This window comes from Benincasa hispida, chromosome 3 (genome assembly GCF_027475165.1).
Source record: "Benincasa hispida cultivar pf3 chromosome 3, pf3_genome.v1.1, whole genome shotgun sequence".
NCBI classification, from domain to species: Eukaryota; Viridiplantae; Streptophyta; class Magnoliopsida; order Cucurbitales; family Cucurbitaceae; genus Benincasa; species Benincasa hispida.
The window spans coordinates 39701781-39729451 of NC_143480.1; the positions used below are offsets into that span (position 1 = coordinate 39701781).

At 36.0% G+C, this 27671-nt stretch overlaps 2 protein-coding genes and 1 non-coding gene across 4 annotated transcripts; 1 reads left to right on the forward strand and 2 right to left on the reverse strand.

The window, feature by feature from the left end:
- Window positions 1–10104: 10104 nt before the first annotated feature.
- Window positions 10105–14423, reverse strand: LOC120074514 (transcription initiation factor TFIID subunit). Of its 2 annotated transcripts, XM_039027665.2 has the most exons (7): window positions 13814–14287; window positions 13624–13730; window positions 12590–12687; window positions 11882–12316; window positions 11378–11510; window positions 10603–10931; window positions 10105–10507 (listed from the first exon to the last, which is right to left on the reverse strand). In XM_039027665.2, exons 1-7 carry the CDS (start codon window positions 14142–14144, stop codon window positions 10384–10386), a joined length of 1557 nt encoding a protein of 518 aa, XP_038883593.1. In that variant the 5' UTR covers window positions 14145–14287; the 3' UTR covers window positions 10105–10383. The 2 variants fall into 2 exon arrangements, with proteins under 2 accessions (XP_038883593.1, XP_038883592.1); XM_039027664.2 differs by having other exon boundaries at window positions 11882–12687; window positions 13814–14423.
- Window positions 14357–14429, reverse strand: TRNAR-CCU (transfer RNA arginine (anticodon CCU)). The gene has a single exon. It is a non-coding gene; the product is annotated as a tRNA-Arg (tRNA).
- A 7072-nt stretch (window positions 14430–21501) lies between these two features.
- On the forward strand, window positions 21502–22074 carry LOC120073554 (uncharacterized). Its single transcript, XM_039026385.1, has one exon. It carries the CDS (start codon window positions 21502–21504, stop codon window positions 22072–22074), a length of 573 nt encoding a protein of 190 aa, XP_038882313.1.
- The last annotated feature ends 5597 nt before the right edge of the window (window positions 22075–27671 follow it).

The following is a 27671-nucleotide window of genomic DNA, read 5'->3' on the forward strand; positions in this document are numbered from 1 at the left end:
CTCAAGAAGGATTGCCGCATAGAGCCACCGCAACTTGGTGGGCGTATTTGGGTGAAAAGCATAATAAATCACGATGGGACAGAAAGCTGATGACGGTCGATTACGAATTAAGTTGACAAGCCGCTACGAACTACTATAGTAAGTACACTCAATTTTTCGGTGAAAAATATTCGACGCATCAAACAGAGAATTAATGTCATCCCATTAATGCAATCATAAGACAGAAGCAGCCTTTCACCCTGACGCTCTATAAATACCGAAGGCAACCTTCAGTGAAGGAGTTCGGACAGTTAGAGAATTTTTTCCTCAGAAAGAAACAGCCTTGTTCATAGTTTTCCTTTTTATTTAGAAGGCGGAGCGAGAGAAGGGAAGAGACGCCAGAAGATCGCTTTGGTCAGCTCGAGAGAGAACCCAGAGGCGTAGAAAGTAGAGAGAGGGTCGATTCTCGCGAGAGCAAGACTATCTTTTGAACAGAGTAGAAAAGATAGTGTAAAAGCCTTGGGAAGCAAGAGATTGCTACCAGGCTCTTTATTCTCATCTTGCATTGTTATTTTGTATTTTAACTCTTTATCTATAAAATGGAACTTGCTATTCTACATCTGTTCACTCTCTTAAAAGCACGCATAAGTAGCTAACTTTATCGAATGGGTTGAGAAGAACTAAGCTAACATGACCTAGGATCTTCATCGCATGCGATTATCTTGTTTTATGTTGCGCCCAACACCCCTTTAGAGCTACTCGAGAGAGTCTAAAAAATAACTTAAGACTTGAGAGAGCTTGGTTAGAATCTAGACTCGAGAGAGCAAGATTAGATCTGCATAAGCGAGAGATAGAGACTTAGGGATAAGCCCTGTTTGCTAACATGCATCGCATGCATCCTAGAGATAGGTTATGATATTATGTGGTTGCCTTATTTGTGTGTAAGTCATTTGTCATAAATAAGAATAGAGATTTATGTGTAGGTCCTATTGACTCATCGCATATATCGCATGCATTCTAATACTAGAATCCGTAGCATTTGTGTTGAAAGATGTTGTGCTATTGTATGTGTGTTGCATGATCGCATAACATGAACGCATCCTAGGAAGTGTTAGCTGAACACCTTCTCAACCCGTTCCAAGCATATTCATCGCATATTCCGTATTATTAATTCTCTTCGTAACTCCACCGCATACATTTATTTCATACCGCAAACAACAACCCAAAAACAACTATTTGATTTATTGGTTATCGCAAAGTCTTCTCGAAAATTATCACCGCATACCGTTTTCCCTTGTCTCTGAGTTCAACCCTGGACTTATCAAGAAACTCAGTGGAATTTATACTTGGATTCTGCTGAGAAAACTTGTTGCTCAACGCATTTCCATCACCGCATTTCATTTCATAATTTCACTTCATAAAATAACGCATCAATCCATTTTTAGTTTTTTCAACCGACATCAAACCTCAGATTCTTGTAGTAAAAATATCTCTCGAGCTAATGAGTTATCTCTATTGTTTAAGACCGAGAGTCAGTACTTAAGAGAACAGCTCCTCTACTTTCCTTAAAAACAGGAAGAAGTAAATTTCATCTCGTGTAGCTATATTCCCAGCTCTCCATTCGGTCCTATCCCTAAAATGGTAGGCATATTAAGTCAACGACTCGGGCCACTCCTACCCATATAAATCAAAGGACAGTCCCTTATAGGTAGGAGTCCATAACTCACTCATGATTGAGATTGAGTTACCTACGGTTGTCCTATGAAATATAAATCTTTTCAATCAATGGTGTTGTAGTGAAGATTAATTTTTCATGGTCTGGTCTTATACAAACTCTTTATATAGGATATCCATACTCACATGTCTATTACATGAACGACTTCAACCAGATTGTTTATAACACTTACAACACTTATAACATTTACAAAGTGGGTTTTATCCATAGTATTAATAGGATAAGATACCTAACATTATCCATATACTAGACCTTTAATGTTATTACTTGAACATGATCCAATTGTATGTCTACCACATACTATTCAAGTTACATTATATAACAATGGGTCTTAGTTTATTAGATTAAGTTATGCAATACTAATAAATGAATAAAATACCTCTTTATTTTATTAATAAATAATAATATTTACAAGATTACAAACTACGAGATTTAGGAAATAAATCCAACACGAGGTGCATGCTCTCTAATGTAGGGTTGGCTACAAGATTACAAACTACGAGATTTAGACCTCACAGATTATTCTTTATTAAGAGTTTTTGGTAGTACTATCTACTATCATGTTAATGGGGATAAATTAGAACCGAGAACTAAACATGTATATTTGTGGGTTTTAGAGATGGAGTTAAGGGATATAAAGTTTGGTCACCTTTTGAGAGTAAAGTTATACTTAGTAACAATATGTTTTTTTTATTAGAATTCCATGCTTAACTCAAATGTGAAGTCTGTTGTGACGTCTACTGGTGTAGGAGAGAGTAGTAGTGTTGATAAATAGGTAGAGATACAATTCACTTCAGTTGTGAATGAATTACAATACCAAGGTGAAAAAGATCAACATGTTACTACAGAAACCGTCATGCTACCAGAAACTAAGGTGACCGAAATTTCATAAAATCTTATGCCTGAGCATTCTAGTTGACAAATAGATCAACGAAGTATAACTCATGACAAAACTAGAAGAGTTGGTGTTGGACCTTTTAAGAGATATAATTTTGAAGATATGATTAACTTTGCACTACAGGTTGCTGAAGAGGTGGATCTACATGAGCCATCCATCTATAAAGAAGCTACGTCGTGTACTAAGTCTGCTCAATGGCTTGTTGCTATAGGGGATGAGATGGAATCATTTAATAAAAATCAGACTTGGGAATTAGTTACACGGCCTAAGGAGCAGAAGATTATCACTTGTAAATGGGTCTTCAAGAAAAATGAAGGAATATCATCTCTAAAGGGTATTAAATATAAAACTCAAGTCATTGCTAGAAGGTTCACCAAGAGAGAAGAAGTTTATTGTAATGAGATCTTCTCACCAATAGTCAAATATACTTTCATTGAGGTGTTACTAGCTATAGTAGCACATCAAAATTTGGAACTTGAGCAACCAGATGTGAAGATAGCTTTCTTACATGGAGAGCTGGAAGAATAGATTTATTTGACCCAACCAAATGGTTTCCATGCTCAGGCAAAGAAGATTATGTTTGCAAGTTGAAGAAGTTTTTGTATGGGCTAAAGTAGTCTCCAAGGCAGTAGTACAAGTGGTTTGACAGCTACGTGGTTGGACTTGTATAACCAGAGTCCGTATGATTGTTGTGTATATCACAACAAAACTGAAGATGGTTCAATGGTTTATCTACTTTTAAATGTAGATAATGTGCTCATAGCTGCAAAGTCAAAGTCTGACATTCAGAAACTGAAGAACCTTCTCAGTGTTGAGTTTGATATGAAAGATTTAGGTGCTCATAAAATTTTAGGTGTTAAGATCTATAGGGACAAAGATAAAAATAAGCTCTTCCTGTCAAAGAAATGCTATATTTAAAAAATATTGTCTAGGTTTGTTAGCAAAGCCTACAGATACTCCTAGTACTACAAATGTTCGTTTGTCATTTGTGCTTTCACACAGTCTGAAGCTGAGAAGAAGTATATGTCTTGAGTTCTTTATGCTAGTTGAGTGGGAAGTTTGATATATGTTATGGTCTGTATTAGGTTTGATCTTGCCTATGTTGTTAGTGTTGTAAGTAGGTTCATGGATCAACCTGGGAAGGAGCATTGACAAGCTGTTAAGAGGATTTTTCGTTACTTTAGAGGTACATTTGATATCGATCTCGTATATGGGAATGACACAAAGTGTTTGGTGACTAGTTATTCTGATTTTGATGTCAATCTCGTATAAGGTTTATGGTTAGTTATATGTTCACTCTAGGTGGTTCTATTGTTAGTTAGAAGGAAGCCTTACAGCCTATAATTATTTTGTTTACTACTGAAGTAGAGTACATGGCCTTGATAGAAGTTGCTAGAGAGGGAATATGGCTGAGAGGGCTAGTTGGTGATCTTGGTTTGTGTTACGACCAAGCTATTGTATATTGTGATAGTTTTAGTGCAATATGTATAGCCAAGGATCATCAAGTTCATCGTAAGATAAATAAGTACATTGATATAAGATATCACTTCTTAAGAAATGAGCATAGAGTTAAAATGATGAAAATTGGTACTACTGATAACTCTGTTGCTAGTTCACCAAACCAGTTCCACGAGGAAAGTTCCAACATTGTTTAAACTTCCTGAATGTTTTGAATTGTTAGTGGTTCCTTGTGGGACACTTTGAGGGATAAGGGAGAAGTCTGAGTATGTCTAGTAATGTTGCTTATGTTGCATTTGGTACATTTGTTATCTGGGAGAGAATTCAAGTCAAGGTGGAGATTTGTTGGAATGTCTTGAATTTGTTATTTGGTGCTTCGAACAACCAAGTATAGGGGTTCCTCTCTAACCCTTAGTGGCACCTTCTTTTATTCTAAAAATATTCTCTTTAATAATATTGTTCTTCATCTACCTTGTGGACGCAGCTAATGCACGGTTAGTGAACCACATATATATGTGTGATGATCTTCCTTTACATTTTCTACTTTTGTATTCTGTACTTGTTAATTTCGTAACAGATACGAAAGAGACGTGGTGAGCTTTTTGAGCAATGAGTTTGGAAAGCTCAAGATAAGGAATCATATGGCTGAAAGCTAGCCATGGAACATTACTATGTGGAGCTTCTTGTCAACGACCATGGTAGTCCGCGGGTGGTGGTTGCTTTGCTAATGTAAAAGGTCACTTAAATAATGGGGATGTGCATGTGTCAGCAGTCGGTTTAGCACCTTCAAATGGTGGGAGCGCCGACTGCCCAAGTACACGGACGGTCAGATCGTTTATCGATTAGTAAGAAACGGAAAAAAGGAAAGGAGAAGAAGAAAGAGTGAGAAAGGGAGAAAAAAAAGTCCGTGAACAAAGAAGAAAATAAGAAAGGAAGAGAAAAAAATGAAGAAGAAGAAGAGACGGTGAAAGAGAAGGAAGAGAAAAGTGAAGTTAGGTTTTTGTGTGAAGGAAGCAAAAATTTTCTACACTACCTCCATTTATAATAATAACTTTTAAGATTTATATAGGATCTACAAAATTGATAATTAAAAGAAACAGATAAAATGAAAGGAGAAGAGAGAAAAAGATAAGAAAAGAGTGAGAAAGGGAGAAGAAAAGTCTGTGAACATAGAAGAAAATAAGAAAGAAAATAATAGCAATGAATGAACGTACTATGTAATATTAAAAATTTTCTCCTAAGCTTAGACTTTATCAATAAAGCTAAGGTAATATCTAAGTCAAACTCCCTGAAAGCTTGCAATTCCGAGGAACACCTATGTTGACTTCAATATCACACCTGTCCCACGATGTCAAACCTATGTTTACCGTTAATTGCTAACAGGAAAAATAACTTGATTTTTTCTCATTTTCGTTTTTTTTTTTTTTTTTTTTTTTTTTTTTTTTTTTGAGAGAGAGAGAGAGAGAGATGGATTGTAAAATACCGAGAATGAGAAGGACAGCCCCTTTGCCCAAGTACTGATCGGCGATCTCATCTGAACTCTTTCGCCGGAATTAATCGAAGCGGTCCGACGATTCTGCCACTCATTGACGACGGCGGATGTCTCAACTAACTCATTCGCCTCCCCAGAAAATTGCCTAAAAGCCCTAATTTATTGTCCTTCCACGAGTACCAAAACAAATCTACAGAATGTGGAATTGAAGAAAATCAGTCGCTGATAGACGATAATCCTTCTTCTATCTCTGTAGTTTGCTTTTCAAATGATGGAAAAGCGGAGAGAGGCAAGCTTGATTCCTGCCACCACTATTTTTGCTTCGTCTATGTCATGAAGTGGGTGAAGATTGACCATTTAGCTTTTCTAGGGTTTTAGGATGTGATTTTTGGTAAATTTTTATGAATCTGGACACTTTTTAGAAATGATGCTGCAAAATCATATGTCAAAGAGTTGCTAACTCTGGTGTCAATTGCTATTCTAACGCAACATCAAAATTCGGGCGTAAAAACGAGATATTGAAAAAATATTCGACGGAAGAAAACAGGTACAAATAATAAATCACGATCGTAATAATAAATATTAAAGCCAACAAGAATGTAGCTCAATTGGCATAATATTCATAAAAAATATATTAAAATATTTAATTTTTAACATAAAAATTAAACTGATGAGTAATAAAAAATACTTTTTCATACAAGTACACTTATCCAAACTCATCCAATCGGACAATGACGACACACGTATGATGAAAGAATTATTACTTCTACCACCACCATACTTTAAAGTTATTCCTAACATGTTTTGATATTTATATCTTTAAGATATTGCTTAATTCTCCAATGTGGAATTTTTTTAACCCTTGCTATGGGTCTAAGCACAAGAGACATTTCCAACCAAAAAAAAGTTCTAATTACAATTAAAATTAATATAAAATTTATAAGTATTACCACATTATTAAAAAAACTCACACTGTAAGTCATTTTTTTCGTTAGTCAACTAACAGTAAATTTAACTTAGGGATCATTTAAAATCATTTCTCAAACCTTAAAAGATTAAAAGTGTCCATTTCCAAACTCTGAAGATCAAATAGACACAAATCTCAGACTTAGACCAAAATTGTATTTTGTTCAATTACTATTGTTAGTAATTATAATTATAATAATAATAAAATAGGGTCAGTTATTGATTTAGCATTGGAACTTGGAAGTATTGCGGCAAATTAGGGGTGTTCATGGAAAGACTTTTTAGACCCAACCCCATTATTTGGATTGTAAATTTCTTCAACCCAAATAACTCTTATTAAAAAACATGAACCCAACTCAACTCAACCATGAAATATTTGGGTTGGGTTGGTTCGGGTTAATCGGATCATTTATTTAAAATTTTATTCTAAAAAAACAATATGTAAATATGTAAAAATCTAATTTAATTATTTTCATATATTGAATTAAGATTAACTACTCAATTTCAATTTATATAGTAAAATTTTCTTTTTAAAATGCAAAGAAACTACTTTTAAGAATTGTTGAAGAATAAATTATTAAAAAAAATATTAGAATTAAATAAAATTAAAATAATTATATGTATAAATAATTGTATTATAAATAACAAAATATATATATATATATATATATATATATTAAAGTTAATAATAAATTCAGGTTGTTGATTTGAGTTATATTAGGTGAATCTATGAACCAACCCAATTCATAAAATTTTCATTTATTGGAACTCCCAACCCAATCCAAATGAGTTGATAACCCAACTCAAACCGCATGAATTAGGTTGGGTTGATCAATTTTTTCGAATCATCGGATTTTTTGAATACCCGTACCGCAAACAGAGAGTTTTTCTTTATTTAGTGATCGCTGCTTGCCACTACATGCAAATTTAAAATTTTTAAAATAAAATAAAATAAAAGATCTTTAGGACGTGGTAGGCAATTTGGAATGCGTTTTTTAAAATTGTTTCCAAATTTTATAAGAAAGCAATATTTTGATGTTTTAATTATTTTCGGATTTTGAAATTTGAAATTTTTAAATCTAAAATTATATTAAACATACATAAAAATGTTAATAGTGGAAACCACGTAATTTGAAAACCATTTATTTTTTCTTTTTAAAGATCCGTGGATGTGTTTCGTAGGCCATCCAAATTGTTTTTTAATGTCTATTTCATAAGTAATATGGATTCCATTTTTTAGAATTGTTTTAACTTTTATGATCTAAACATTGTAAATTTCTTTTGGTAATTATTTTATTATTTTGTTTTTGATTTTTCAAATTATCTATTTCTTTCTAATTTCTTACAATAATTTACATGCAATATTAAATTCTTAGTCAAATTTTTAAAACAAAATCAAGTTTTTAAAAGCTGCTTTTCTTAATTTTCAAATTTTGGCTTGGTGTTTTTAAACAATTGATAAAAAGTAGATAATAAAAGAAATAAATTTTTAGGTGAAAGTAATGTTTATTGGCTTGATTTTCAAATAAAAAAATAAAAAACCAAATGGTTATCAAATAGGGGCATAAGTCTAAAAACAATATCTTTTATGTTTTAATTATTTTTCAGATTTTGAATTTGAAATTTTCAAATCCAAAATTATACTAAACAAAGATAAAAGTGTTAATAGTATTCCATGTTATAAATTCAAGTATTTTTGCTAAATATAAAATAAATTATTTAATGTATTATAAATTATATGATATTACATAGATAATAATTATACAAAGTTTTTAACATACAACAAATTCATAAATAAATTAATAATATTTTATATTCAACTTAACTGTTAGTGGATAACTATCATTAATTCGTCAAAGTAAGATTAACTCAACACTAATTGGCATAACATTCCTCTTTAGAAGTTGAAAGTTCGATCCCTCATCCCTACAATTGTTGTACTACAAAAAGAAAGAAAGAAAAAACTACCATTAGTTCTATGGTTTATAATATATTGTCAAATACATATAGAATAATTGTTTAAATTCGAATTTAATTTTTAAATTTGCTATCAAATACTTAAATAAAAATATGAAATACAACCATATTTTCATTTAATACCTTGCCTTTAACTTTTTTTTAGATTAACGCGTATTTGATTTAAATATATATTTTTTTTGAGTCCATACCAAATTCATCTTTATTCTCAACTTTATTTTATTATTATTATTACTTAGTTTATTTAGACATGCTCATGAAAATTTAAAACTATTCCAAAAAAATATCTTTTCCGTTACAAAAAATTATGACAACTAATGTGTAGGAAATAGAATTTCCATGACATTAATTGTCTACAACTATGTAAAATATTAAAATCACTCCATTTATTTCATCCTACAAGATATCATTAAAATCATTGACACAATCAATTTTTTAAACAAATTTGAGAATAAAAATTAAGATCCTTTTGATAATCATTTTGTTTTTTATTTTTGTTTTTGAAAATTAAGCTTATGACACTATTTCCACCTCTAAATTTTTTATTTTGTTATCTACCTTTCACCAATTATTTAAAACCAAATAACTAAAAAAAAAATAACTTTCAAAAAGTTGCTTTTATTTTTGGAATTTGGTTAAAAACTCAACCATTGTAATACAAATCATATTAAGAAATGTGGATGAAATAAACTTAATTTTTTTAAAAAAAATAAAAAAAACCAAATAATTATCAAACGAGACCTAAACTTAATCTAACCATTATCTATTACTTTGTTTTTTCATAGCAATTTTCTGATGTTTCCATCAATAATAGAGCAATAATTAGATGAGCAAAACACAAATATAATTCATCAGGACACTATTTAGGATCAAAAAGTAACTTTGTAATCTCACCTACTCTCTGATATTAAACTAAAAAATTGTTTTTTTTTTTTCCATACAGATCGATTCCAGAGATATCCTTATAGCGCTCAATACTTTATTGGTTTAATTTTATATCATTCAGCAAAGTGTGAACCTTTATAATTCATTTTTGAAAAAGATTAGGCTATATCCCATATTCCGTTTTTTGCCCAAAATTTTTTTTTAAAAAAATCAGATTTGATAAAATTGAAACGATTGAGATTGAAATATTGAATCACGTCCAATGAAAGTGAAGCTCCTCTTTCTATCAATAAATGATTTAGGGGTGTTTTGTCGGTAGTTATTATAGCCCGTAGGTCACAATAGTCTAGGTTTGAAGTGCAAACTATTTTAATCTAAATTATAATAGTCTATGTTAGTGTAAACTATTTTAATCTAAATAAAAAATAATAAACACTATAATAAAAAGGAAAAGAGATGATGAGTAAAAAACAGTAAACACGATAACAAAGAGTAAACAATGTAACATATAGAGATTTGAAATAGTAATACTATAGTTCATCGCAAGTTATAATAATTGAAAATACCAACTATTATAATTGGAGCCCTAAATATAGTGTAGCCTCCTCTTGAAGTCGCAGTCCAAACATTCTACAGTAACATCAATTATTAATACACTTACCTTCAGTTGAATATATAAATTTATGCTAATGAAATAAGGAATGAATCATCAAATATTAAGAAAGGCAATTTATTTTTCAAAAACAAAAAATGAAGACAGTGAATAGGGGGAAGTATGCGCACCACTAGGGTATGGGTCCACCTTGACTTGCTTTGCTTTATGAAACAATTTACTGGACAACATACGAAGGTGACTTAACCATCACAACTTTGGTGGCTCATGCCTTCTCAGAAATATAATGGGTGCAGAACTGTTTTGAACATTGTGGTTCACAGAGAGAGAACTACACATGTACATGGATACCATTAAATAACAAATAGTAACCTCCTAAACTATTTACTTGAAGGGGAAGTCAATCTAGCTTCTTCCGAGTCGTGTTTTGATGAAGAATCCCCACCCATCAGTTCTTGAAAGCCTTCAACCTTCACCGGTTGAGCCCTAACAACATTAGTATTCCTGCATATCAATAAAAATGCTACAAAAGCTCAGGAAGAACCTCTAAGAAGAAACTTATAGTTAATGTTGTTTTCAAATTTTTAAGATCGTCTTACGGTGTCTGGATTTGGGGCATTTGCATAGAAGACATCTGCCTGAACTGATTTCCCGGTGAAGCTTGAATATTGGACATAGCAGCCATTTGCTGTTGGTGGAATTGCAACTGAGGATGCCTGACGTTGAGAGCATTTAAGGCATTACCATCCATTGGCAATTCTGTGTTTTCAACCTTGACTTGAAGCAGTGGTCTGTCCTTGTTCACTTCCATAACAGCACGTGGGGTTGCCGCTTGCCGTCTTCGCATCTTTTCAAGCACAAATTGCTGCTGCTGAAATGTTTGGGGATGAACCATCTGTTGCATCTGGGGATGCATTTGTCTAGGCACCTACAGATCCAATAAGTTTGTTTTATGATTTCAATATGCAGTATAGAGTTTTTAACTTTTTAACTTCTAGTAAGTACTAGAGGTTAGTAGGACAAACAAAAATATAGCAATGATGCCAAGGTCTTGACGAATGATTAAGGGAAATCCGGCTACCCTCAAAGCTCAACGATTGATAATAGATGTCATCAATTCTTTTCAACAACATTGATAGCATGTGAAACAAGGAATATTAAAGAAATGAATTAACTCTCTCCCTGTCTGTGTCTCAAGGCAGGGAGAGAGTTACACCAGTAAAGGACATCTACCCAGAACTTGATATTCATTGTATAGCGTCTGAAACTGCATGAGAACATCATGCAATAGAGACCGAAAAACAAAGAGCTCATACAAGGAAAAGTCGCACAAAACAAAAATTAACATGCAGGAGAAAATATAGAGATGCATACTTGCTGAGGCACTTGAAGAAGGCTTTGATGCTGTGCCTGCGGCTGCAACTGTGGCTGGACTCCATGGTGCATGGATTGCCGTACATAATTTCTGGAACCATCCTTGACAATTTCCGCCAAGGATCCAAAATTACTGCACAGGATCAAGCAAAAACGAAATGAAATGTCATAAAGTAGCTTCAACTTAACTTGATCACAGGTGCAGATGCTATCTAACAAAACTCTAAGATTATTGTAGCCTCTACAAGCTTTGAGATCAGATTCAAGCTTAATATTTTTATAATTAAGAAAAGAAAATCAAGAGCGTCTGCAAGCATTTGTTATCTAGACAAACAGATTGCCAACATGGACGTAAATGATAAAATAACATAATAATTATGGAACTAGATAAGATATAGCCCTAGGAATGATGACTTCAGGAACATGACCCAAAGAAAAGGAGGAAATGAGATGGTGAGAATTATCAATCTCGTGAAAAATATATGGATAATAACTCAAGCTTACCTATATCCCATCGTTTTAAGGAACATCCTGAGTAAATCCACGGCCGAACACTGCTTTCTGTAACTATCAGCCAGTACTCTCAAAGTGCTACCAAGTTTACAGATATGACAACTCAAGAACTGGGAGAAAACCTCCAATGGAACTTCTGTGGCACCCTCAAAGCCCAAACTCATTAACATTCGAGCTACTACTTTCTGAGACATCTGAAAAGACTGCTCTTGACCAAGACTTTTCCTACTCCCTCCAGATCCACTTTTTGCACGGTTTACATTAACACCTCGTTCTGTGCTAACATAATCAGGCTTCACACCAAGCCTCTCCATCATGGCTGAATTCCTAGTAATAGGTTGAGTCAAGGTATCAATGACTCCAGAAAGTTCAGGTTTCCTATTGTCTTTCATATCATCGGGCGGTGGAAGTGCACTCTCTGGCACACTGTTAAAAGTAAACATGATTTCAGGGAAAAAAATAGCATCGTCTTCAACTGAATTACCGAAATCAAAAACAGAACTTGAGGCATTTGCTGAGACAGAATTTCCAAAATTTGTCAGCAGATCATCCTTAAAAACTATACGCCTTTTCTTATGTTTCTCAAGTAATCTAAGGTAAGAAGACATTCCTTCGGATGTTCGTTTGTCTGCAACATTGTTCCCATGTGACAAACGATATGGCTGTTTAACTCTATACTTCTCAATGAACTGACCATACCATGTTTCAGGAAGTTCATTTTTTAATCTTTGGGACGAATCACCAATGTCAGAATCTCTGGATCTTGGCCCAGCACTTGAAGCTGCTTTTGCTTGAATCTGCATATCCAGCCAACAAGTAAGTTATGCTGCACTTTGGAGGTTGGACACTTTGAATTACAGGCTATAACCACTCATAAGTATAAATAAGCATAAATATAGCAAAATCATATTATTAACCTCAAAACATTTTGCACTTCAAATCTCCCATCCTATCTAGTAATCATCTGATATGAACATTGAACAATTAAAGCCACACCGAATGAGATCACAAACTTAACAAGCGGGAAAGTAATCTTTTATAATATTTCTGTGCAAGAACCATAAATACAGAAAAGCTATCATGTGATACTGATATTATTCTGTCATGCTTGGAGTCAGCTTATTGATATTCTTTTTTTTCTTTTCCTTCTTTTGAATAAGATAATAATAAATCATGTTCCAGAAGAAGGCCTGAAATATTTACACAATTGTTGCAAATTCAGATTTCAAAGAAAATTGCAGAGCAAGATTGATGTAATTGATCAACTTCTGGAGTCGTCGGCATAAATCATAATCTGTCATTTAAGTACTTTCCATAATATAACATACAAATTAGACCTGAAATAACTCTAATTACTTTTCGGAACAAAATAAATTTTAAAAGGAAGCATTGAAAATTGAGAGATGGCCAACAAACAACACCAATGCAATTGATTTGAGATCACCGTAACTTCATCTAATCCCATTCTTTCTCGACAAGTTAGATTAAGGTTCCAACCCAAATCCAATCAATTCCCAAAATCATCAAACACCCAAACCAGACCGACGATTGTCCCAAGTAAGAAGCCATTAACACTAGATTTGATCCACAAATTGTAGTTCTCAAGATAACAATACTGGGAGGAAGAAATTCCAAAATATGACGCGTTAATATTTCAAGCAAAACTACCCAATTAAAGCATGGTAAATAGAAAAGTATCTCGAAAACTATAGTGAATGAGCATAAGATAGAACCTTGCCGGAAGCCTTATTGGAGGAAACATTACCCTCCCGCTGTTGAAGCCCATCTTTTGAAGTATTTTCTAGTGTAAAATATACATCATCACCATGAAGCTGCAAATCTGCAATACATAGCACCAAGCTCAATACTAAGGAAATACAGTAACCCTAAGAAAAAAAAAATCAAATTCAAACTGAGTCTCACAATTAGGATTGAGCTTCGAAATAGCCAGAGAAGAGGACGATAACGGATTCCCAGTAGAATAAGAAGGCGAAGAAGGCGAGGGAGTGGAACGCAGGAAAAGGGAGATACTTGCTTTGTCGAAGAGAAGAGCTCGAGCCCTAAGTTGTAGCTGGATCTGAGCCCTAGATTTTGAATCGTCGGTTCGCATGAATGTTTCCCATGTGGAAGTCGAAGAGAGAAAAGGCACGAAGATGGAGTAACTGAAATCTCCGAGCCAAGTCCGCCATACCCCAAGCGTCTCGAGCTTTCGTGCTAGCTCATAGCCCCGACCATCTTCGCCGAGGAGAGCCATACAGGAACAGGAGAGATGGAAGTCCCGGCAAAGTGAAAGCCGTCCGACCCCGGCGTCGCGGCCGCACAAAATCTAAAAAATGTTTTTATTTTTTAAAAAACTAAAAAGATGCGTAGATGTTGTTGTTAAAATGTTGCTAAATTATTTTAAATACCATAATTTGTAATTTCTTTAAAAATACTCGAAAACGAACTCGTAAAAATGTAAAAGTACGCGCCAGGTAGGGGTCGAACCTACGACTTTCTGCTTAGGAAACAGACGCTCTATCCACTGAGCTACAGGCGCTTTTTGCTAAATTACCTACAACATTATTTAATTACTAATTTGACGCTTGAGATTCTGATGTTTTAGAAGTTCTAAATCCATTGAACAAGAAGGAGAGCTCACTTGCAGATATCATAGTTTTTATTGTAAATATTATTTTTGTTACAAAGTCTATTAATTTTCCAAATTTTTTTCACATCCTTAGAGGGGAGAACAAAACTGTTCATTCTATTGCAGTTTTGGTATCCTCTCAAGGTGTGTTTTCTTTCATGGAAAGATGTCTTTCCTGCATGTATTTGCTCTCTCATTCGTGATGAGAAAGTAAAGGAATAATTGGGTTTGGTGGTTTGGTTTTCTTTTCGTTTTAAAAACATTCATGCATTATATCAATAATAAAAGATAGCATTTTCCTCTTCTTGATTCTAATTGTTCTTAACAAAATGTGTATGAAAAGAGAGATATTATAGTACAGCATGTGTCTAGGTGAGTGGATTACTTGTTTTAATCACAAAGAAACCTGGTTAGCTACTACACAGTAACATGCATCATGCAATAAAAAAAAAGTCTTGTAAGAGTCTAAATTCATAATTTCTTAAAACAATTATTTGATACAGAATTGTACTTCAAAATAAATTTCATATGACTGGTAGTTGGCCACAAACCTATTCAGATTTTTATGTAAATCATGCAATAAAAAAAAAGTCTTGTAAGAGTCTAAATTCATAATTTCTTAAAACAATTATTTGATACAGAATTGTACTTCGAAATAAATTTCATATGACTGGTAGTTGGCCACAAACCTATTCAGATTTTTATGTAAGTCGGACATCATTAATTATATATAGGGCTTTTATCGAATATAGTAAAATAAACTAAAATATTTATAAATATAATAAAATTTTACTGTTTATTTACAATAAGCCGCAATAGACTACTATCTATGTCTATATGTATCATGATAGACTATAATTTTTTACTATTATTTGTAAATGTTTTCGACGATTTTATGATTTAAAATAATTTCCCATATATACTTATACCTATTACACATTAGAAAAATAATTATTTTTTTCTTCCGGTGTTCTCTCTTTTTCCAAAACAAATAAGAAAGCAGTTGGTTTATTATTATTAGAGATGCACGACACCTAAAAAAATTTATTAAGGTAAAGAAAAACAAGTTGAGAATGTAAGTGTCTGAACTATATAATAAAATGATACTAATACATTTTTCTTCTACAAAAATGTATTGACTAAAACATCTATTTGAGAAGTGAGATTAGTTTAATAGTAATTGACATGGTTTTTTTTTTTTTTTTTTTTTAAGTTTAAGGTTTGATACTATTCTTTGTTATACTTAAAAAAGAATAGTAATCAAAACCGCACTATTTTTTGAAAGTTATAGACTTAAGTTTAAATATTAAGAGTGTCGAAAAACAGCTTGTAACCCTAGGGGTATTTTAGTAATTATATGTACCCTAGGGCTTCCCACTAGTCTATTTATTTGGTCAATTCTCTTGTACTTTGTGTATCAAAATTAATAATAAAAATCAGTCTCTATCGTGGTTTTTCTTTCTATACTAGGGTTTTCATGTAACTGTATTGTTATTCTCTTTCCTACTCTTATTTTTAACATGGTATCAGAGCTAGGCGACGAAACCCTAGCCGTTATGAAAAAGAACCAACCTCAATCATCTTCTGCTGATGGAACTTCGAGTTTTGACATGAAGACTGCTATTCGAGCGGCCGTAAAGGAGTGTTTTCAAGTAGCCCTGCTGGAGTTGATTTCTGCCTTCTAGCTGCAGTCGACAGAGAGCTGGCGTCAGTAGGAGTCGCCCCACCAGACAGAAGATCCGAGCGAATCCAGACGAGTCTACGATGGACGGACAGGTACGTTTTTGGTTGATTTGAGCCGTGGGTCGCCGCAAGCCACACTGGTCGAGGTCAGATGTATCGTCGACGGGAAAACAGTAACAGATCTAGTCGTTTTGAGCTATGGGTCGTTCCGCACTAGATCCGTCACAGCCCTTCGTGCCGTCACAATCCTTCGCGTCGGTCGGTCCTTCTGCGCCAGATCCGTCCGACTTACGAGGAGTCGCACCAAACACGGTAGACCCATTTGCGTCTGGCCCTAGTTCGTTCGACCAACAACGAGCCGGCGACCACTTCGAGCAGTCAAGCCGACTAGGGTCTTCCTGAATGTCGACTTACCTCTTCCAGCCGTTAGTGGCTGCCCCGTTTCCAGCCGGTTGTGATTCGACCCAATACCCAGATGATGTGAGACAACGGTTGGCTTATCTCCGAACGCAGATTTCAGATTTAGAAACGGCTCTTGGCACAAATCCTCAACCATATTTCTTGGCAAACATACCAGTTTACTCTGAAAACCCGGTAACTTCTTTTCCTATTTTACCCACTACAAATATCCTGCCTGGGTTTCCCTCAGCGGACAGTACGACCAGCCTGAGTATGGTTGGATTTAGTACCATCTCCCAGTCAGGCAATATACAGTCTTTTGATCTTATTAGTGTTAACGGTAAAAAACCTTGGATTGTTGACTCAGGGGCGATGGATCATCTTACTGGTACCTCTGATCAGTTTCTCTCATATTATCCAAGTGCTGGTAACAAATGAATTAAGATTGCAAATGGATCGTTCGCACCTGTTGCAAGAAAAGGGCATTTATCTTCGTTTGAGGGTTTGGTTTTGTGGGACGTTTTGCATGTTCCTAAAATTTCATATAATTTGTTATCCATCAGTAAGATTACAAGAGATCTGAATTGTCATGTAGTATTTTCACCCGACTCTATTTTATTTCAGGATCTAAGTTCAAAGACGACGATTGGCACTGCCCGACACAATAGGGGACTCTACTTCCTGATTGATGATGCTTCCTCTAGGAATGATTATAGAACTAGCCTTGTCTTCTTAAATTTTTCTAACTCTGAGAATGATTTTCTGTTATGGTATTACTGCTTAGGACATCCAAACTTTCAGTACATGAAATACTTATTTCCACATTTATTTCGCAATATTAATATGTCTTCTTTAAAGTGTGAAGTGTGTATTCGTGCCAAACAGGATCGTGTCTCCTTCCATTCCCAGCCCTATAAACCATCCAAACCCTTTACCTTAGTCCACAGTGATGTTTGGGGTCCTTCACCAACCACAACCTCCACAGGGAAATGTCGGTTTGTCACTTTTATAGACGACCACACTCGGTTTACTTGGGTCTTTCTTCTCACTGATAAGTCCGAGGTGTTATCTATATTCCAGCAATTTTATGCCACTGTGGAAACCCAATTTAATGCCAGGATTGGTATTTTGAGAAGTGATAATGGGCGGGAATTCTTTAATGTTGTCTTCCAAGAGTTCCTTGCATCCAAAGGGATTATCCACCAGAGTTCATGTGCCTACACTCCCCAGCAAAATGTGGTAGCCGAGAGGAAAAATCGTCATTTGGTGGAAGTTTTCAGGTTCTTAATGCTATCTACATCACTCCTGTCTTACCTATGGGGTGATGTCATCCTTACTACTACTCACTTAATCAACCGAATGCCTCCCCGAGTCCTCAATTTTCAAAACCCATTAGACTATTTGAAAAATTCCTACCTTACTACTCGTTTAGTCTCTGATGTACCACTTCGAGTTTTTGGCTGTGTTGCCTTTGTTCACTCCCATGGTCTAAACCGCACGAAATTTACCCTTCGTGCTAAAAAGGGGTCTTTGTTGGGTATCCACTCCATCAGCGTGAGTATAAATGTTACCACCCATCCTCTCATAAATATTTTGTTTCCATAGATATCACCTTCCTTGAGGATCAACCCTTCTTCCCTATTAGCCATCTTCAGGGAAGACCTCTAGTGAAGAGACTAATTGGTCCATATATACAGTTCCGTTGGAGTCATCTCCTATTCCCGAACCTATCGGTCCTATCCTCCCTAACAATCAAGTCTCATGGATAACATACTATAGAAAAAATCTCATGAAGGAAGCAGTGTCACCTGTTGCATCTCCGGCTCCGATCCATAAGTCAAACCTGACATCAGGTACGTGTCCTGAAATTAATGAGATTGATACTTGTACTGAGACTAATTAGTGCTGAGAGGAAAAAGGAGGAAAAGATGCTGACAGCACCACACTAGCAGATGGGAAGACGCCAGTGAATGATGATTCAGACACAACTCTAGAAAATGTGAGTGATACTAGAGATAATGGTGAAAAGGTGGTGATTTCTGAAGATGAAACCCAAGCAGAAGAGACCAGTGATCATAATGGAAATTCTGACAGTCTGAAGGATTATGATGCTTCTCTTGATCTTCCAATAGCCCTGAGGAAAGGTATTCAATCATGTACAAGGTACCCTATGCATAGTTACATGACATACAGTAACCTGTCATTTGAATTTAGGGCCTTTACCACTAGTTTAGATACATGGGTGATCCCGAGTAACATACAGGAAGCAATGGGAACTGAAATTTGGAAGGCTGCTGTTATAAAGGAGATGAGGGCTCTGGAGAAAAATGGAATGTGGGACCAGGTGATCTTACCCAAAGGGCACAAGACAATTGGATGCAAATGGGTTTTCACTATAAAGTACAAGTCAAATGGGACTGTTGATCGATATAAGGCCAGGTTAGTTGCTAAAGGGTTTACTCAAACCTTTGGGGTAGATTACTCCGAGACATTCTCTCCCGTAGCTAAACTCAATACCATCCGAGTATTGCTATCAGTTGTAGTTAATAGAGATTAGCCTCTGCATCAACTAGATGTAAAGAATGCCTTTCTCAATGGAGAACTTGAGGAGGAAGTCTATATGAATCCTCCTCCCGTATTTGAAGATCAGTTCAAATAGCGAGTCTGCTGGCTGAGAAAACCGCTATATGGGTTGAAACAGTCTCCGAGAGCCTAGTTTGACAGATTTGCCATCTTTTTCAAAGGATAAGGGTATACCCAAGGGCACTCGGATCACACACTTTTTACAAAGAAGTCAAGTTCAAGGAAGGTAGCAGTTCTCATTGCGTACGTTGACGATATTGTGCTCTCCGGTGATGATGATGATGAAATTGTGAAACTCAAAGCAAAGATGGCCAAAGAATTTGAAATTAAAGACCTTGGGAAGTTAAGATACTTTCTCGGAATGGAAGTAGCCCAGTCAAGGGATGGAATCTCAGTGTCCCAAAGAAATACACGGTTGATCTCCTAACGGAAACAGGAATGACTGGGTACAAACCTGCTGACACCCCGGTTGAATATAATTCAAAGCTTAGCAATACTAGTAACAGTGTCCCGATCAATAAAGAAAGGTATCAACAGTTAGTTGGGAAATTGATATACTTATCTCATACGAGATCTGATATTTCATATGCAGTGAGTGTTGTCAGTCAGTTTATGCAGGCCCCTTGTGAAGAACACATGACAGCTGTTGAGCGTATCCTACGATATCTGAAAACTACACCAAGTAGGGGGTTAATGTTCAAGAAGTCTGATAAACGTTGCATTGAAGCCTACATTGATTCTGATTGGGCAAGGTCTGTTGTTGATAGAAAATCAACATCTGGGTATGGCACATTTGTTTGGGGAAATCTGGTGACCTGGAAGAGCAAGAAACAGGGAGTTGTGGCCAAAAGTAGTGCAGAAGTTGAGTATCGGGCCATGAGATTAAGGATATGTGAAGAAATTTGGTTGATGAAAGTGTTGTCAGATCTTCATCAATGAGCTCTCAATGAAACTGTTCTGTGACAATAAGGTAGCAATAAGTATTGCAAATAATCCTGTTCAGCATGACAGAACAAAACACGTTGAGATCGACTAACACTTCATCAAGGAGAGACTTGACAACGGAAGTATATGCATTCCTTATGTTCCCTCAAATCAGCAAATTGCAGATGTGCTCACAAAAGGGATACTGAGACAAAGCTTTGATTACTGTATTAGCAAGTTGGGCCTTATCGATATTTACGCTCCAACTTGAGGGGGAGTGTCGAAAAACAGCTTGTAAACCTAGGGGTATTTTAGTAATCATATGTACCCTAGGGCTTCCCACTAATCTAGAATTAATAATAAAAATCAGTTTCTATCGTGGTTTTTCTCCCTGTACCAGGGTTTCCACATAACTGTGTTGTTATTCTCTTCTCTAGTCTTTTATTTTTAACAAAGAGAACTAAAACGAAGACACGAATTAAATATTTATTTGTTGTATCTAAAGAAATTAATAAAATTACGTCACATTAAATTGTATCTTATCATAAAGTCTTCCTTAACCGAAAGTAATATTCGTAAAGAAAAAAATGAAATTGGGAATATTTTCCAACTAAGAAACCCAACTTATTTTATTAAGAAATCTTAGCACTTCCCCTTTACTCAACCTCCACAAAAAGGACTATTTCCCTTTTCCCTAAATTATAATGGTGATTACGATGAGGGAAAATTGTATGGATGACTCAATTTTAGGGTCCAAAATGTCAAATGACCCATTTTTAAAAAATAATGTCAATTGACCCTCTGCTTACGTCATCACGGGAATAGATTACAAAAATGCACCTCTAGTCTATAGCGCTCAACTCAAATTCAACGATCGTCCCCCTCCGCTCAAAATTAAGGAAAACAAATTGTTGTACGTGCAAGTGTCGTTCATCTCGCTCTGCAAAACCATCACTGTCGTAATCGAAGTTCTCTACTGCCGTAATCGAAGTTCTCTACTGGGTTATTGAATTTAATTTTTGTCTTCCATATTGTGTAGCATTTATTTAGGTTGATATTGTTTGATCGGTCTTTTATTTTAGGTTTCGATGTGTTCTGCATTGGTTGAGGACAAAGGTAGTTAGATGACAAGTTAGTGGACGAGTTTTGCGAGAACGAGATGTGCTAGAGCGATTCGAGGGAAAGCGAGATGTGCTAGAGCGATTCGAGTGAAAGCGAGATGTGCTAGAATGATTTGAGTGAAAGAGAGATGTGCTAGAGCGAGATGAGCAAGATTAGCAAGAGATAGCGAGATTAGCGAGACTTTTACAGTATATTTTGTTAGTGATTTTTTAGTATGAACCTGTTAACTGATAAATTGAATGTTCATTGAATAATGCAGGAGTAATTTAAGATGTTGAAATCTTTGAAAATTTGTGAAGTTGATAGGTTTCTCGGGCAAGTAACTTGCCTGGCCAATGTTGCCAATGCCAACAAGATTGTAAAGCAGAAGCTCACCAAAAGGCAATTAAAGATGTTCAAGAGAACAGTTTTTGGTCGATTCCTAGATATTGAACTTGTATTCAATAGCCCTCTAATCCACCATATGTTATTGAGGGAAGTGTGGAACTTAGGAATGGACTCAATCAGTTTCTTTGTTAGAGGAAAGGTCGTCATATTTTCGAAGGACGAATTTTTATTGATCACTGGTTTGTGGCGGTCTTCTACGCGAGTTGGACGGAGTGAGGAGTCCTCACACGAACTTTTTATCAAGTACTTTGGTAGTCAGTTGGCCTCAGACGCATTCCACTTGCATTTGCTTGAAGAAGAATACAAAGAATTGGTATTTGAAAATGATGAGGATGTAGTGAAAATTACCCTATATTACACAGAGGTTGCAATGATGGGTAAAAACAAGCAAAAGAATGTTGTGGATCATACCCTATTTGATGATGTTGAAGACATAAAACTACTACAACTCTCTTGATTGGGGTACAATCATTTGGCAAAGGACACTCGACTCCCTGAAGACCGCACTTAAAGATAAGTTTAGTCTATACAAGGAGAAAGTAAGGGGAAATAAAAATTATGTTGTGAAGTACTCGCTCCATGGATTTCCCCAAGCATTCCAGGTAGATGTTCCTTAACCTAACTTTATCTTTGGTTTGACATTAACATAATTATAAATTTGAGTTGTTTGGATTTAGATGTGGGCGTACGAGATCCTTTCGTCAATAGCAGGAAACATTGCCACTCGAAAGAGCAAGGTAGCAATTCCTCGTATATTACGGTGGTCATGCTTCCACTCGGTGTCATTCAAAACACTCGAGAGAGACATTTTTTAGTCTGAAAATGTAAGTGTAATCTATGTAGCCACAGTATGTTTATTCGGTAGTTAAATGTACACTAACCATCTTACTGGGTTCCTTAATACAGACAAAAGTCAAAGAGGGTCTTATCATGTCCAAGGCTGAGAAGGAGTTTTGGGACGCCCCAATTGATAGACAGACGGTAAGACAAGCACACTCCAACACCGAGAGTTCAGGGAGCTCTAGTATTCTACATAGTGACGGTGGTTCAGATAATAATGGTTCAAAAGGTGGGGAAGGTGAACAAGAGGGTAATTCAAAAGGTGAAGCGAGGGATGAAAAATCTAATGGGGACTAAAACATCCACCAGCCTACTTACACTCCCAGTGAGGATATGTTTCATAATGTGCTGGTGGTTGGTGACGTACGTCCTGAGTTTGAGGAGGAGTGTTCTGTCCCAGAGGATTCAGGCCGCAAGGAGGGAGCCAATTTTGAACCTGGTGTATATGCCTACCTGCGGAGCATCGACATCTCAAATTGAGCTTGGATGCCCGTGTATCGAACCTAGAGACGGACGTGAGAGACATGAAAGGCCAATTGTCAACTATTTTGTCTCTATTACAGTCGATGAAAGGTTCCACGATGCCGACAAGGTCTCCTACTCCACAGGATGCCACTATGTCCCCCATCCCGATTGTACGTAGGTCACCTACCCCACCTGTACATAGGTCACTTACCCCACCTCCACCTCCACCTAGGTCATCTACACCATCTCCACCTAAGTCACCTACCCCACCTCCACCTAAGTCACCTACTGCACCTCCACCGATCTCACCTCCACCACCACCTGTACAGCTCGATATCACGACCTCCTCTAACATCCTACATCTCATTTCACGGGTATGATCATTATGTGATTCAAAAATTTCTTTCTTCATATTTGTTATTCAGCATGTTCAGCATTTTGTTATATTTTTGTAGGTTATGGTCGAGAGTAGAAAAACAACGCGTAAGAGGAAGGTCGTTGATAAGTACACACCTCCCATTAAACTAGAGAAGAAAATAATAAAAGAGAAGGAAGTTAGGGTTCAACTTCCTTTTGATCGTCCAAATATTATGTACCCCCTCCCTGGGGTAACTACGATACAGTTTAAAGTACAGATCCCATACTCCTTAAAGCATGAGGTTTCAGCGGCTACATTGAAGGAAATGATGAACTGGATTGTCGATGAGAACACGGACAACGAGGTTCGAGAAAATGCAGTTCAACCATTATCCAAAATCTTTTTCCAGGAGTTGACTGAACCAAGTTCATGGGTTGAGTGTGACGTAAGTTTACAATCCTTGTCCTTTTTACCAAGTACATACAGTTATAAACCCTCTCCTAACGTATATCTTGTTCTGGATGCAGATCCTAAATATCATTTTTGAGCTCATGAAAGAAAAATTCTATAGGCGACCAGACATGTGTATGGCTCACTTCACCATCCTGCCAATTGGAATAACGGTAACCATTTACTGCACTTTTGAATAGGAATATGTTGGTTGACTATTATGTGTTTTAATATCCTTTTCGTTGTGAAGAGTCATCTAAATTCTCGAGATGAGGTTTACAAACATATCAAGAATAAGTCGACCTTGTAAGCTGCCGTAGCATGGGAGGATGAGACGTTACCGAATTATGTCATGGGTAAATTTGATGTCAAGTGGTCAGATGTAGACTTCGTATACACGACAACAAACATTGATCAACATTGGATGTTGGTAGCATTTGATCTGAATAGAGGCCGATTGTTTGTATTTGATTCACTGCCTTTCATGACATCGAAGAAGAAGCTGGAGTCTTTCCTTGAACCGTTGACTTACACCCTACCTTCGCTTCTTCACTACTATGACCTAAAATGTTCGAAGTCGGACATCGAAATGTCTCAATCGAAGATAACACGACCTACCTTTACGAATACATAGCACGGGTCGTTAGATTGTGGAATTTTTGTTGTAAAATTCTTAAAACATTTAGTGACTGGTAGTGACCCAGCTGTAACAACTCATGATAAGATGACTGACTATAGGATGCAATTGGCATGTCAATTGTGGATGAACACTTCATATTATTGACGTACATGTATATTATGTATATTATTGATATAATTTAGCTTTTACTACTATGTTATTTAAATTTTTAGTGTAGAACTACCATGAATACAGAAGATTCATTCATGAATAGCGAACAAGTTAAATTAAACTTAGATAAGCGAGACATCTGAAGGGATTCATTAAGCTAACAAGTTAAATTAAATTATAAGTGCAGAATTTAATTTAAGTTTAATTTAAGTAATCAAACTTTAAAAGGGATTAAATTAATTTAAATTAAACTTATAAAACGGATTAAATTGTTAGTGTAGAACTACCATAAATATAGAAGAAGATTCATTCATGAATAGCCAACAAGTTAATTAAACTTAGATAAGCAAGACATTTGAAGGGATTCATTAATTACACTTATAAAAGGGATTCATTGCCAACAAGTTAAATTAAAAGCGAGATGACCGACAGCGAGATGTGCTAGAGCGAGATAAGCGACAACGAGATAAGCGAAAGTGAGATGAGCGAGAGCGAGATGTGCGAGAGTGGGAAGTTTCCATAATGGTTCAAGAATAGCCAAACTCTAGTAATCAAACTTATAAAGCGAGATATCTGAAGAGATTCATGAATAGACAAACTCTAGTAATCAAACTCATATGCGAGACATTAGAAGTTTCCAGAATGACAAGTGGCTCATAAAAAATTATAGTTTTGAGGATTAAAGTGGCACATAAAATGTTACAGTTACATAGACAAGTGGCATTTAGATAATTACAAAGACAAGTGGCACATAGACAACTACAATCGATCGACATTTGAATCATTTTTATTAGAGTCAATGGGTCACCCGGTCGTTAGCGGTTCACTGCAGTTTTGCCAATTATGCCCGTAGTTCCTACACCTACCACATTTTATTTGTCTGCATTGTTCTCCACTTGATGGTATTCTTTGCAATCTTCGACGCCCGACCTGTACCACTCTTCTAGGAGGTGCAATATACTTTTCCACATATTCCGGAGGTCTCTTCCATTTAGATATGTGACCGAGTGGATTTACAGGCTCTGCATAAGCAGCCATGAGGGAGTCAACACTATAGAATAGACTGCAGAAACCATGGATGGGGATGTTTCTTTCTTGCGCAGCCACAATTGCATGCAAACATGGCATACCGAGTGAGTCAAATTCCTTGCATGTACATTCCTTCGTATGGAGGTTCACAATACCGTCCAATCGATTGTCCCGCACATGGATCCTATAACAATCAATCGGCTCAACTCGATAGCGTTTGCCTTTGTCACACTCAGTTGCTAATCGATTTTCACAGTAGTCCAAGTGTGACGTCGTTCGAGATGCCCAATAATTTCTCCGTTCATAAAACTATGACTAGATGAGGCCTTGAACATGTTCCAACAAGCACATTATGGGCAGCTGTCGATATTCTTAGGTCAATGAATTGAAACACTCTGCACTATTGGAAGTCATGTTATTGTATCTTCGTTCTGTTTGGTAAACATGCGCCCCCTTTCAAGACCAATATCCTCCAAATATCTCGATACTGCACCATTTCGAAGAGTACGTAGTTGGTCCCAGTGTGCTTGGAACTCTGACATACGAAATGCCCTAGCTGCATCCTTGAACATCCCAACAATCGTGTTGTCCTTGAAGTTCGAAAGAATATTATTTTCTAGTGGTAGGTGTACAATCCATGAAATGATGTGGGAAAAACTTCACAAATGGAATTGCCAATAGATATCACTCGATCGGACACAAACACCAAGTTAGGGGGCTCTTTAATGGCACACTTCAAGTTCGACATAAACCACTTCCAAACTCGATCAGTTTCATTGTCCACTATGGCATATGCTAGTGGGTAAACTTGGTTGTTATCATCCATGGAGACGCTGACCAACATGGTTCCTTTGTATTTTTCTTTTAGATGCGATCCATCAACAATTATCACCGGCCGACAACTTGAAAAACCTCTAATACAAGGTCCTAATGCCATAAACATGTACTTGAAATGGACATCATTTTCAAGTTCGATTTCAAACCTTGTACCTGGATTCTCCATCTTTAACGCTTCACCATATGCATGTAAAACAGTGTAAGATTCTTCTGAAGTACCCTTGGCGAGAGCATAAGCGGTTTCCCTTGCACGCCATGCCTTATCGTAACTTATATTTATGTCGTACTCTCTCCTCATATCCTCGACAATGTGACGAGATTTATAAACACGTTCTATGCCTGTAAACTTCTCTTTGATTAGTTCACCAACTACCACAATCGTTGTTTGTCTATGGTCATGATTTAAAATTCCAATAGAACATGTGTGCGACCACATATACTTCGTGATCTTAAATATGTCACACCTTGGAATTTTAATCGCACGAAGGCTCCACTTACAATTATCCTCTATACATTTAACAGTGAACAAAGACTTGGTTGACTTCTTTACCTTATATTCAAAATTATTGTTTATGCACAGAATAGACAATCTCATTTTTAAATTACTCTTACTCAAAAAAATTTGACCAACTTCAACATCTGTCTCAGATGAAGAGGTGCCAAGCATATCAATTCCCCTCTACGATATGAAGACATGGAATTCAATCCTCCTGATCTCTCAGTAACAGCCATTGCAGATCTATGCACCTCTGAAGGACTACAGTCCATAGAAATTTAATCCTTCTGATCTCTCATTATCGACCACGAAAGGATCATGCTCTTCTGAAGGACCACAATCCATAAAATTCAAGCCTGTTGATCTCTCATTACCAGGCACAGGTCTGTTACATTGAGTTTTTCTTTCCAAGTCCGCTGCACAAATGTTGTCATTGTCTATTGATAATGTTGATGGTTGAGTGTTCATAGACAATGGGATATCACCCTCTTATCGATTAAGCTCATATGATGCCTCGTATTGTCTATCTACACCTATACGATCATCACTTATATTCATATTTTCGTCGTGGTATGATTTTAGTGTTACATATATCTGAATTGTAGAAAGATCGTGCCGACAAAGAACGAAGTCAACATCACCATCATTTCGTATGTAGTGTGGAGGGGCTTCAAAGTCAAGCTTATATTTAACTCTCATAACAACATCAAACTCTGAGCAACTTACATTTGCAATCCTGTAAACGTGAGCTTTAAGTTCTTCATACTTCAAGGTAATAGGCACAACGAT